The sequence below is a fragment of the Herpailurus yagouaroundi genome, unplaced genomic scaffold (assembly GCF_014898765.1).
Source record: "Herpailurus yagouaroundi ecotype Mexico unplaced genomic scaffold, PumYag 200, whole genome shotgun sequence".
NCBI lineage: Eukaryota > Metazoa > Chordata > Mammalia > Carnivora > Felidae > Herpailurus > Herpailurus yagouaroundi.
The window spans coordinates 2,674,710-2,685,461 of NW_024412431.1; the positions used below are offsets into that span (position 1 = coordinate 2,674,710).

General features: G+C 55.3%; 1 protein-coding gene and 1 long non-coding RNA gene across 2 annotated transcripts in view; one reads left to right on the top strand and one right to left on the bottom strand.

Annotated features, from left to right (window-relative positions):
• Window positions 1–2,211: 2,211 nt before the first annotated feature.
• MRPL4 (mitochondrial ribosomal protein L4) lies at window positions 2,212–9,322 on the top strand. The gene is made up of 9 exons (XM_040449851.1): window positions 2,212–2,551; window positions 2,637–2,703; window positions 2,790–2,940; window positions 4,837–4,888; window positions 5,835–5,952; window positions 6,839–6,945; window positions 7,043–7,152; window positions 7,231–7,307; window positions 8,447–9,322. The coding sequence occupies exons 1-9, from the start codon at window positions 2,495–2,497 to the stop codon at window positions 8,590–8,592; spliced, it is 885 nt and encodes a 294-aa protein (XP_040305785.1). The 5' UTR covers window positions 2,212–2,494; the 3' UTR covers window positions 8,593–9,322.
• The window catches only part of LOC121013967 (uncharacterized), a 4,696-nt gene continuing 2,798 nt past the window's right edge, over window positions 8,855–10,752 (bottom strand). Inside the window, exon 3 of the long non-coding RNA XR_005782999.1 lies at window positions 8,855–9,207. This is a non-coding gene — a long non-coding RNA (uncharacterized LOC121013967). The remainder of the gene's footprint in view (window positions 9,208–10,752) is intronic.

Genomic DNA, 10,752 nt, shown 5'->3' on the forward strand with positions numbered 1-10,752 from the left:
TAAATTTGAACCTGTGTCTATGTGACTACAATGTCATTGGGTAAATGATCTTTTTTTTTTTTTTTTTTTTCTTGTACCTTATGTGCCTGTGGCATCCGGGGGAATGGAGATCTTGAGACCCAGGAGACAAAGGGAGGGCTTTCTCTGTTTCTGGTAAGACCCCTGCAGCAGGATGATTAGGAAAGGAATCCACTCAAGAAACACGTCCTGAGCCCCTACTGTGTTACAGAGCAAAATTTCTGTCCTGGGGGTTTATATTCTAATGGAGGAGACAGAGAAAAAGCATGAAAACCCAGGAAATTACAGAGGATGTTAGAAGATAAATACTGGTGGGAAAAAAATAAGACAGGATAAGGGCCAGGAGTGGGGGTTACAGTTTTGAATAGGGTGTTCAGGACAGGCTTCTTGGAGGAGGTGACGTGTGAGCAAAGAATTGAAGGAGGTGAGAGATAGAGCCATGTGGAGCCCTGGGAAAAGTATGTTCCAGGATGAAGGAACAGTGTGAAGGCCCCGCAGTGGGTTCAACTTGAAGGAGTTGCCATCAGGAAGGTCCAGCCGGCCGCCTCTGAGCCCTGCCACTCTCTCCCCACTCCTGGCCTTTGGAATCCTGTTTTTTCAGTCTGGAACACCTTTTCTCCTCTGGATGAACTCCTGATGGACCCTCAAACCTTAGCTCTCAGGTTACAGCTTTAGGGAATTCACCTCTGAGATCCCTGCCCCCAGGGGTGAAGACTTCTTCCTCTGGGCTTCCACAGACCCTGTAGATCTTCCTTCCCCTGTTTCGATTCTTCAGTCTTCTGCACTGCACTGTATCTTAATGTCTGCTGGATTTACCTACACAGTACACAGTAGGTGCCTAATAAATCATTAAGCAACTAAGTACTGTTCCATCGCTTGCTACATGAAACCCAAACTTCCCGGCAGAGGACAGACTTGTAAATCTGCCTTTGAAATCATAAACTGGTTCTGGGAGGAGACACATAGCTGTAGTAGCGGCTTTTGGGAGAGAACAGGGAGGGGCAGAGGTCAGAGATTGGAGGAGACATTTCATTCTAGTTATACTCTTGTAATTGTTCACATTTTCTTTACCCGGTGTGTGAGTCACCTACACAAACATAAAATGAATGAATAAAATTCTACAACATGAAGGATTTAAAGACCTTTTTCAATTACAAGGTGGGTGGTGCTTTAAATTCACATCCACAATTATTCTAGCAGGGATAAAGTACACAATGAAATACATTGTAAATTTTTGTTGCTATTACACAAAAATATCTATGATACATATCAGATGCAAAACAAACCAAAAAAAGCGCCCACATCTTTAGCACAGCATTCAAGTCTTCCGGGGTCCCCCTCATCCCTGCCTTGGCTCTTGCCTTGTTTTGATGACAAAACGTACCTTCAATAACAACAATAATAACAATAATAATACCCCTTTAAGTGTTCACTTTGGGCAAGGCATGGAGGGCTTGGCCTTCAACATTTCATTGAAGTCTCACGACCTCTCCATTTTCCAGATGAGGAAACTGAGGTTGGCTCCCAGACCACGTTCTAGGCCACCGAGCTCCCCTCCTGGTCCAGGGCACCCTGGCAGCCGGGTGTTCAGCCTTGGCGAGGCAGCGAAGCGAGGGGTTCGTGTCGCCCTCTGGAGGTCGCGCGGGGAAAGTGGCCAAGAACCTAAAAATGAACATTTGCGTTTCAGTTGTAAGGATGCGCAACGAGGGAGGGAATCCAGGATCTGCGGACTCCCCAGTTCGCTCTGTTTTCGGAGAGCGGTCTGACAGTGGACCGCACCCTGGCCTAGGAGGCGGAGAAGACAGACCTAATCTTTGGTTTGAGAGGGAACATACCCCTGCTCTGGGGGATCTGAGAGGAGAGGCACGGTCCCACAGGCTCAGTCCTAAGAGCTTTCTGTGGGAGATAAGGCCCTGCACTTAAACACACAAAAGCACGTTATCGGAAACCCCAAAACCACCTCAGAAATTCTAGGAAGATACATGGGACGCGGAGGGGCATGGGGGGCGTGACCGACACCAAAAGGGTAACGGTTATTGGTCATGTTCTCTTAAAGCCTGCCCCAGAACCGCCCAGCCATAGGCGGGGCCACTTTGCCAGGCTTAACGTTCATTGGCTGAACGAGGAGGGTGCCTTTCGGCGCGGAGGTCTCATTGGCTGGATTCCTGCTCTTAGGGGGCGGGACCCCCAAAGAAGGGCTGGGCGTGTTGAGGGGGCGCGGCTATTTGCTGCAAGTCGCGTTTCCAGGGGTCGCAGAGGGTCCTTTAGGCCAGGCGTGAAAGTTGGGGCTTGGGGGTTAGTCTTGGGGCGGAGATGGAGGCACGCCGGGCCAGGCCTCGCCGTCTTCGCTCTTGCACACTCAGCTTTCCAGCGCCGAGCCGAGCAAGGTGGGCGGTGTCGTGGGAGTGATGTCATCACCGGGCGTCGCGCACACCCAGAGGAGCCGTGACCTCTCCGCGTGGGGAGCTGCGGGACAATGCTGCAGCTAGTGCGGGCCGGGGCGCGGGCCTGGCTTCGGCCCACCGGCTGCCGGGTGAGGCCCGAGACTGGGGACGGGATGGGAGGACAAAGGTTGGAGGTTCCGGGCGTCGTCGTTCACTCTCGTGCACGGTTTACAGGGCCTGAACGCGCTGGCGGAAGAGGCAGTGCACCCGGTGGCGAAGCCAGAGGCAGTAGTTAGCGCGGGTGAGGTTGTCAGGGTCGCCCTAGGAGGGGCGGCGACCGGGAGCCCTGACGCTCGGTCCTGACCCTTGACCTCCCAATCGCTTCAGGTCCCCAGACGCCTGTGCTGCGCAGGTGCGAGCTCCCGCTCCCCGCGACCCGGCGTCCGGTGCAGGCCTGGGTGGAGTCCCTGCGGGGCTACCAGCAGGAACGTGTGGGTCTGGCCGAACTGCACCCCGACGTTTTCTCCACGGCGCCCAGGTGAGTGAGTGAAATGGTGAACTGAGTGCCAGAGGGATGAGACGCGGGGCTTTAGGAATCAGGATGATCTGGGCTCGAGCCTCGGTTTTTCCACCTGCCAAAGGGGGATATGATGATTTTCCCAGCTACAGAGTTGTGTGAGGTTGAGATCTAAGAGGTAACATCTCCGAGGAGTTGAGTGAGTTCAAATCCTGCCTTCCCCTCTTATGCTTCAGTGTCCCCATTCTGTGAAACCTCAAGAGCTTGCTGTGATGATGAAGCGAGTTAATTCTGGCACAGCAGAAGTTCTATAGATACATTGATTATCGTTGCTGTTAATTGAGTTTTGTAAAAATGAGCAGGACGATGGTTAAGCCCTTTCTATGTGCCTGGAATAGCCTATTTGCAGTTTGGTTAAGCAGACCATCATAGCAACCCTGGGTTCAGTTATTCCTGCTTTGTAGATAAGAAAACTGAGAACACGGACAGGTTAAGAAATTTGCTTGGCGTCACACAGCTTGTAAGATTTAGAGCCAGGATCTCAACCGTGTGTGGACCGACTCCTTGGGCTGGGTTATGGCTTGCTAAAGCATATGATACCTCTGAAGTGCATCATATCTGCCACATGATAAGTGCTGTTTATTTATTACTATTACTGGTATTGGTATGGTTTGCCCCCCACTTTTCCAGAGTCTCAAAGTCTCAATCTAGTAGAGGGTGACAAAATTAAATTTAAAACAACATGGGGCACTTGGGTGGCTCAGTTGGTGAAGCATCCAACTCTTGATCTCCGCTCAGGTCATGATCCCGTGGTTCGTGAGTTTGAGCCCTGAGCTGGGCTCTGCGCTGAGAGGGCAGAGCCTGCTTGGGATACTCACTCTCTCCCTCTCCCCCTGCCCCTCCCCCCCCCATGCGCTCTCTCAAAATAAATAAACTTAAAGAAATTAAAAACAACATATTTTGCTTATTCTATAAATACTTAGGAAGCATCTGCTATGTGCCAGATTCCATTCTAGGTGTTGGGAATACAGCAGTGAATGAGCGCCAAGGTTGCCAATGTTGTTTACAGTCTAGAGCAGGGGTCAGCAAACTTCTCCCGTGAAGGGCCAGATAGGAAAATATTTTAGGCTTTGCAGGCTATAACGTCCCCATGGCAACTACTCATCTCTGTGGTGGAGCGCAACAGCAGCCACAGACAGTTTGTAAGCAAAAGCGGAGTTGTGTTCCAGTAAAACATATTGACAGGAACAGGCAGCAGGCCAGATTTGGCCTACTAGCCATAGTTTGCCAACCCCTGGCAGACTACCCTGGCAGTCGTGTCCGACGTAGCCACGTAACGTCAATCACACGTATAACTTAAATTTTGCTAGTAGCCACGTTTAAAAAAAAAAAGGAAGAAACAAGGATTTATTTTCTTTAACCTGCTGCGTCTACAGTATTGTCATTGCAACACGTGGCACTGGCCACACTTCAGGCGTTCGATGACCACGCCTGTGACCAGTGTCTACTGAATGGGGTCACAGGGCTAGAGAGGCAAAGCAGCCCATAAAGAGGGTGGCAATGAGTAAGTTGGAAGCCTAGGAAGAGAGTAAGGTACTGGGAGAAGCAGGAAGAGGTGGCCCTCTTCCTAGCAAGGAGGCTCCTCTCAGAGATGTTGTTTGGGGCCGAGAAGGGACCAGCCAGGGGAAGAGCATTTCAGGCAGAGGGAACAGTGAGCGCAAAGGCGTGGAGGCTGGACCCCATCTCGCAGAATGGAGACGGAGCGGGCCTGGAGGTGGTGCGAGATGGGGCCGAGGGGGCGGGGGGCGGATCACACAGGGCCCTGGCACTGAAGGGAGGAGCCCCTGTTTGCATCTCGTGAGGTGGCGAGGACTTCAGTTGGAGGGGGGCCTTTCACATCCTGTTCGTTCTCCACAGGATGGATATCTTGCACCAGGTTGCCATCTGGCAGAAGAACTTCAAGAGAATTGTGAGTGCCTTGGGGGGGGGGGTGCGGCGGGGGGCGGGAGGCCGAGGGAAGCTCCTGGACTGCTAGGCTCAGGCCTTCTCTTCTCTCCTGAACCATTCACCGATGGGTTACTTGCCAGGTGTTTTCTGAACACCCATTGTGCATTAGATGAGACACTGTGCTGGTGGACGAGACAGGCACGATCTCTATCCTCGCGAAACTCGTAGTCTAGTTGGAGAGGTGAACTCGAGTCGAGTAGTCATGCCTGTAAATACATGATTAGGGAAGACGTCCCAGAGGAAGAGACGTTTAACCTCGGGTGCGTAGTAGGTGCTAACTAGGTAAAGGGGGGCAGTGGCGCTAACGGGAGCGGCACGTGCAAAAGTCCTGCGGCAGGGACAGAAGGGAGCCTCGTGTGGTCACAGAGGTCAGCAGGAGCGATGGTGAATAGTTTGGAGTTTTTGTCAAGTGCATTGAAGAAGCCGTTATCAATCAGGATCTCTTTGTTTCCCTTCTGCTTATCTCAGAAATCTAGGGAGTCCTCCTCCCTGGTCCACCCTGGTCCTAGAAATGAGGTCTTCAGCCTGGCATTGGAAATCCCTCACCCCATACCTCTCCCCGATTTTCTCGAGCCTCTGCACACACCTTTCCCTATGCCACACCTTCCTTTCAGTTGCCACCACATTGAAATCATTCAAAAACTACTGAGCGCCTGCTGTGTGCCAGGCAGCAGAGAGGCTGCTGACATTCTGGAGTGGATGAGGGAACTCCTGATTTCTTTATCCTTCACTCCCTCCCGAAGTGCTGTGTGCTTGTCCCGGCCCCCTAATCTCTGTGCCTCCTGCCGGGCTCCCCAGCGGCAGCCCCAGTCTGCCCGGCTCGCTGCTGTATTCCCAGGCCTGGTGCCTTTAAGCCTCGACAGTGTCTGCCTCGGGAACCTGACCCTCTCCTCCCTTTGTGCCCGCAGAGCTACGCCAAGACCAAGACTAGGGCCGAGGTGAAGGGTGGGGGCCGGAAGCCCTGGCCACAGAAGGGCAGTGGGCGTTCTAGGCATGGCAGCATCCGCTCCCCGATCTGGCGAGGAGGTGAGCGGGGCAGGGAGGGGAGGGGCCCTGGGTGATTCTGCGCACACATCTGGGGTGATAACTCATCAGTCCCATTCCTTCTACCTGGGCAGGGGCAGCAGGACTCAGGCCCACGGACCTCACTGCCCATGTGCGGATCAGAGACCTGAGAGTCCACCTTCCCAGCCCTCCCCAGCTCTGGCCTTAGCGTCTCTCATCAGACTATGGCCACAGCCCCTTTTGGCCCTAACTCCCGTCTCACTTCTCGTGGCCCACACTTCACACAGCACCCAGGGTGCTCTTCCTAAACCTCCCAGTCCCTGTAGCCTTTGTAGGAAGTCTGAGCTCCCTACCTTGGCATTCCAGGCACGGGTGCCTGCAGATCCCCCCCACCTTGTCCCTCCACATCCTCTCTGACCAGACACAGCTGATTCCGTGTCCTCTCTCACCTCCCGTGGCCAATGCCTCTCATCCTTATGATGTGTTTGGGCTGTGCCTCCCCCAGGAAGCCCTCCCTGACCTCCTTTGGGCCCCTGACCCCCAGCAACTCCTCGTGCTGCTCCAAAAAGAGAGCCCCGATTCCCTCTGCCGTTGAGCCTGTGTCTGAATATGAATGACATGAGGGCAGGGCTCCTGTCCATCTTGTTCCCTGCCGCACTCCCAGGGCCTGGAAGAGGATCCCCACTCAGGGTTTGACAGCTGAGGAAATCGAGGCCCAGTGAGGCACAGTCACCTGTCCCAGGTGATCCTCAATCCAACATCCCCTCCCCATCTCTACCCGAGGCCCTGTCCTCTTTGCCGGTTCCGTTTGCCTGCAGGCAGCCTCCCTACACCAGCCACCGTGACCGATTTCTGCCCCCAAGCCCAGCGGGGGTCCTCACCTGTTCGCACACCTCTGTCTCTGCAGGAGGCATTGCCCACGGCCCCCGGGGCCCCACGAGCTACTACTACATGCTGCCCATGAAAGTGCGGGTGCAGGGCCTCAAAGTGGCTCTGACTGTCAAGCTGGCCCAGGTACAGGCCCGATCCCGCCAGGGGCCGCGGGGGGCCTAGGGTGTGGGCTGTGGGGGCCGAGCCGTGGGGGGCTCAGACTGTCCTTTCTTCCTAACAGGATTACCTGCACATCGTGGACTCCCTGGAGCTGCCCACCTCGGACCCCCAGTACCTGACGGAGCTGGCCCGCTACCGCCACTGGGGGGACTCCGTGCTCCTGGTGGACGTGTGAGGGTGCGGGGAGAGCGGGGGTGGGGGTGCTGGGTGCCATCCTCTGCCGCGCTCACCTTCTGGCCTCCGTTTCAGAGCACACGAGGACATGCCTCAGAACGCCGTGGCCGCCACCTCCGGGCTCAAGACCTTCAACCTGATCCCGGCCGTCGGTGAGCAGAGGGCCCTGGTTCTTCATCCTAGGCCCCCAAGAGTCCATGGGCCAGTTCAAGTTCTATACCTGCCACTCACTCAGCAGCTGAGTGGCCTTGGGCAGTGGCCACCCTCCCCCAGCCAGCCCTCAGCTTGCCCAAACGGAGCACTGGGAAAATGGCATCCTTAAGGAAAGGCTCTGAGGTTGCGTCTTTCCCAACTTGGGCCTCGGTGCTCGGCACAGAGTAAGCGTGAGGGCTGCCGGCTCTGCTCATCTGGCTCCTTAGTCAGAGAGGCTGAGAGGTGGGATCCATCCCACCCGTCACTACCTTGACTCGGCCCCAAGAGCTCTCTCTTGGTGTCCTGATTGAGGTCTGGCTGCCTCCCTGACAGCTGCTTCCGGGGTCGGGGGTGGGGGTCTCGTAGGCACCTTGGCAGGCACCTTGGCACGAGAACTCCTTCCTTCCCGTGGCTCAGGCCACAGAGCATGCCGTCACCCTCTGCTCCCGTCCCTGCTACCTCCCCCTGTCAGCTCTGAGTTTAAACAGATCCAGAATTCGACCACTTCTTTCCACCCAGCACCCCCATCTCCCTCCTGGACCGGTAGGGTCACCTCTGCCCTGGTCCCTGGTTCCTGCTCCGTTCCGCACTCTGTTCTCCCCTGCGGCCACCAGAGGGCGCCCGTGCGACCCGAGTCCAGCTCCTCCCGCCTCTGCCCCCAGCCCTCTCCGGGTCCCACCTCCCTCTGGGTCAAAGCCCAAGTTCTTCCCCAGGCCCACAGGATCCCGCACGACTTGCCCCATCCTCTCCCTGCCCTGGCCATCCCCCCCCCACCCCCTCCACCTCCCGACTAACCGCAGGTGCACAGGCCTCCCGCAGTACATTGTTTACACATCTGCTGTGGTTATGGTCAGTGCCTCCCAGCATGAGGTGGGAATCACAGCCCGAGCGCAGGGCAGGGCCAGGCACGCAGGAGGCTCTCGATGACAAGTTGGGGACAGTCCCTTGCCCAGGGTCTTGCCATCAGTGAGCAGCTAGACTGCAAGATTTGTGACCCCACGCCAGACCGTGGTGCCCCTAGGGGAATACGGGAGGGAAAGGGACCCCGGGTGCGGTAGGGCACCCCAGCCTCTACTGCACCTCTTCCCCCGCCCCCCAGGCCTGAACGTGCACAGCATGCTCAAACACCAGACCCTGGTCCTGACCCTGGAGACGGTCGCCTTCCTGGAGGAGAAGCTGCTCTGGCATGACTCCCGCTACACGCCGCTCTACCCCTTCCGCCTGCCCTACCGGGACTTCCCCTGAGCCGTGACCCTGTGCACCTCAGGGCCCATCGGCCGCCCTCTCCCTGGACCGCTCCACGCGGGCACCTGCTCTGAGCCGGGCCAAGCTGCCAGCGGGCCTGGGAGCCTTGTGCCCACCCTATGAGGGCAGAGCCGCACCTCCCCAACCCCCCCCCCCCATCCCAGTAGGAAGCTGAAGGCCACACAGAGTGGCTGAGCGGTGTCACTACCAGGAAGAGGCGACTTGGCAGACAGCCCAACTGAACTTTGGCCCCCATTTTCTCTTTCATTTTTAAGATCAATTTTATTTTTTAATCAAAGGAGAGAAACAGAACAGCACATTGTCATTTTGTAAATAACTCCACGTGGCAAGTCAAGCTCTTTCCGGAGTGCTAGGCGCTGCTGGGTACCTCTCCTGGGGACAACCTCAGGGCTGTCGATAGCAGTGACACAGTCAACCTTCCCAGGGCGACTCAGACTCGAGGAACCAGGGGCGCTGCTGTCATTAGGAGCCCGCTCCTGGTGCGTCCCCGTTCCCAAGCACTGGCACCAAGAATTCACGTCCCTGATGGGGTTTGTGGTGCCATCGGTCATGGTCCTTCATGCCAAGCAGTGGGTTTGAGTCTAAAAACCGGATCTAAAAATGGGAAGTGCAGACCTGAGCTGTCGTCATAATGATTTCCCCTAAGCAGAGTCTGAATCCATGTGGTCTATAAATGAGTGAATAAACACATTTTTTTAAAAACACCAAACCAGTATCCTAATGCTTTTTTCTCTTCTATTTAAAAAAAAAAATTTTTTTTAAGTTTTATTTCCTTATTTTGAGAGAGAAAGCACAAGCAGGGAGGGGCAGAGAGAGAATCTGAAGCAGGCTCCACACTCCGCGTACAGCCCAGTGCGGGGCTCGAACCCACAAACCACGAGATCATGACCTGAGCAGTAACCAGGAGTCAAACAGCCAACTGAGCCATCCAGGCACCCCCTCCCATTTTTAATGTTTACTTATTGTCACGAGAGAGTGCGCAAGTGGGTAAGGGGCAGAGAAAGACGGAATCTGAAGCAGCCTCCAGGCTCCAAGCTGTCAACACAGAGCCCATCGCAGGGCTTGAGCCCACGAACGGTGAGATCATGACCTGAGTTGGACAGTTAACCGACAGAGCCACCCAGGCGCCCCCCCAAACCGGTATCCTAACTCTTGAGTCTGCTGTTTGCTCCCCCAGTTAATCTTTAAAAACAGTCCTAACACAGACTTCGATGTGGTCAATCTCTTTAAAGTTCTCCAGAACTGCCACCTGTGGATGTAGGCCCGGCCAGGCCAGGTGGCCGCAGTGACCACCCACGGGCTGGGCTGCCCCTGGCCAAAAACATCTCTGGAATGCCTCTCTAGGGAGTGCCTTCAGAACTCATAACACATTCTTTGAAAATCCTCTGCGGATACAAACTTTGATCCCTTAAAGCACCAGATTTGACTAAGTAAAAAAGCCACTTGGAGCCAGTAGTTAAGAAGGGGTGCAGAGGGCGGGTGGGAAAACATTGCTTGGGCCAAAGCCAAACTGTTAACCTACCTCTCCCTGCGCGTCTGGCCGGCCACGCGGGGACACGAGGCTTCGGGTAAGACCCGGCTGTTCTGATGGTGCCCAGACTACTCTAGATCTTTCTAGCTACAAGTAAGGCCGTGGAGTTATCTACCTTACAGCGGTCAGGCAACAGCAAGGCCAACCTCTGCTCACATAGACTGAAAAGAAGGGTCAGAACGTGTCCCGCCGCACCAGAGACCCCAGCCAGACCAAGGATGGAGAAAGGCATTAGGAAAACGACCTGATTGGGGCGCCTGGGCTCTGTGCTGACAGCTCAGAGCCTGGAGCCTGTTTCGGATTCTGTGTCTCCCTCTCGCTCTCTCTGCCCCTTCCCTGCTCGTGCTCCGTCTCTGTCTCTCTCTCGAAACTAAACATTAAAGGGGCGCCTGGGTGGCTCAGTCGGTTGAGCGTCCGACCTCAGGTCACGATCTCGCGGTCCGTGAGTTCGAGCCCCGCGTCGGGCTCTGGGCTGGTGGCTCAGAGCCTGGAGCCTGCTTCCGATTCTGTGTCTCCCTCTCTCTCTGCCCCTCCCCCATTCATGCTGTCTCTCTCTGTCTCAAAAATAAATAAACATTAAAAAAAAATTAAAAAAAAAAAGAAACTAA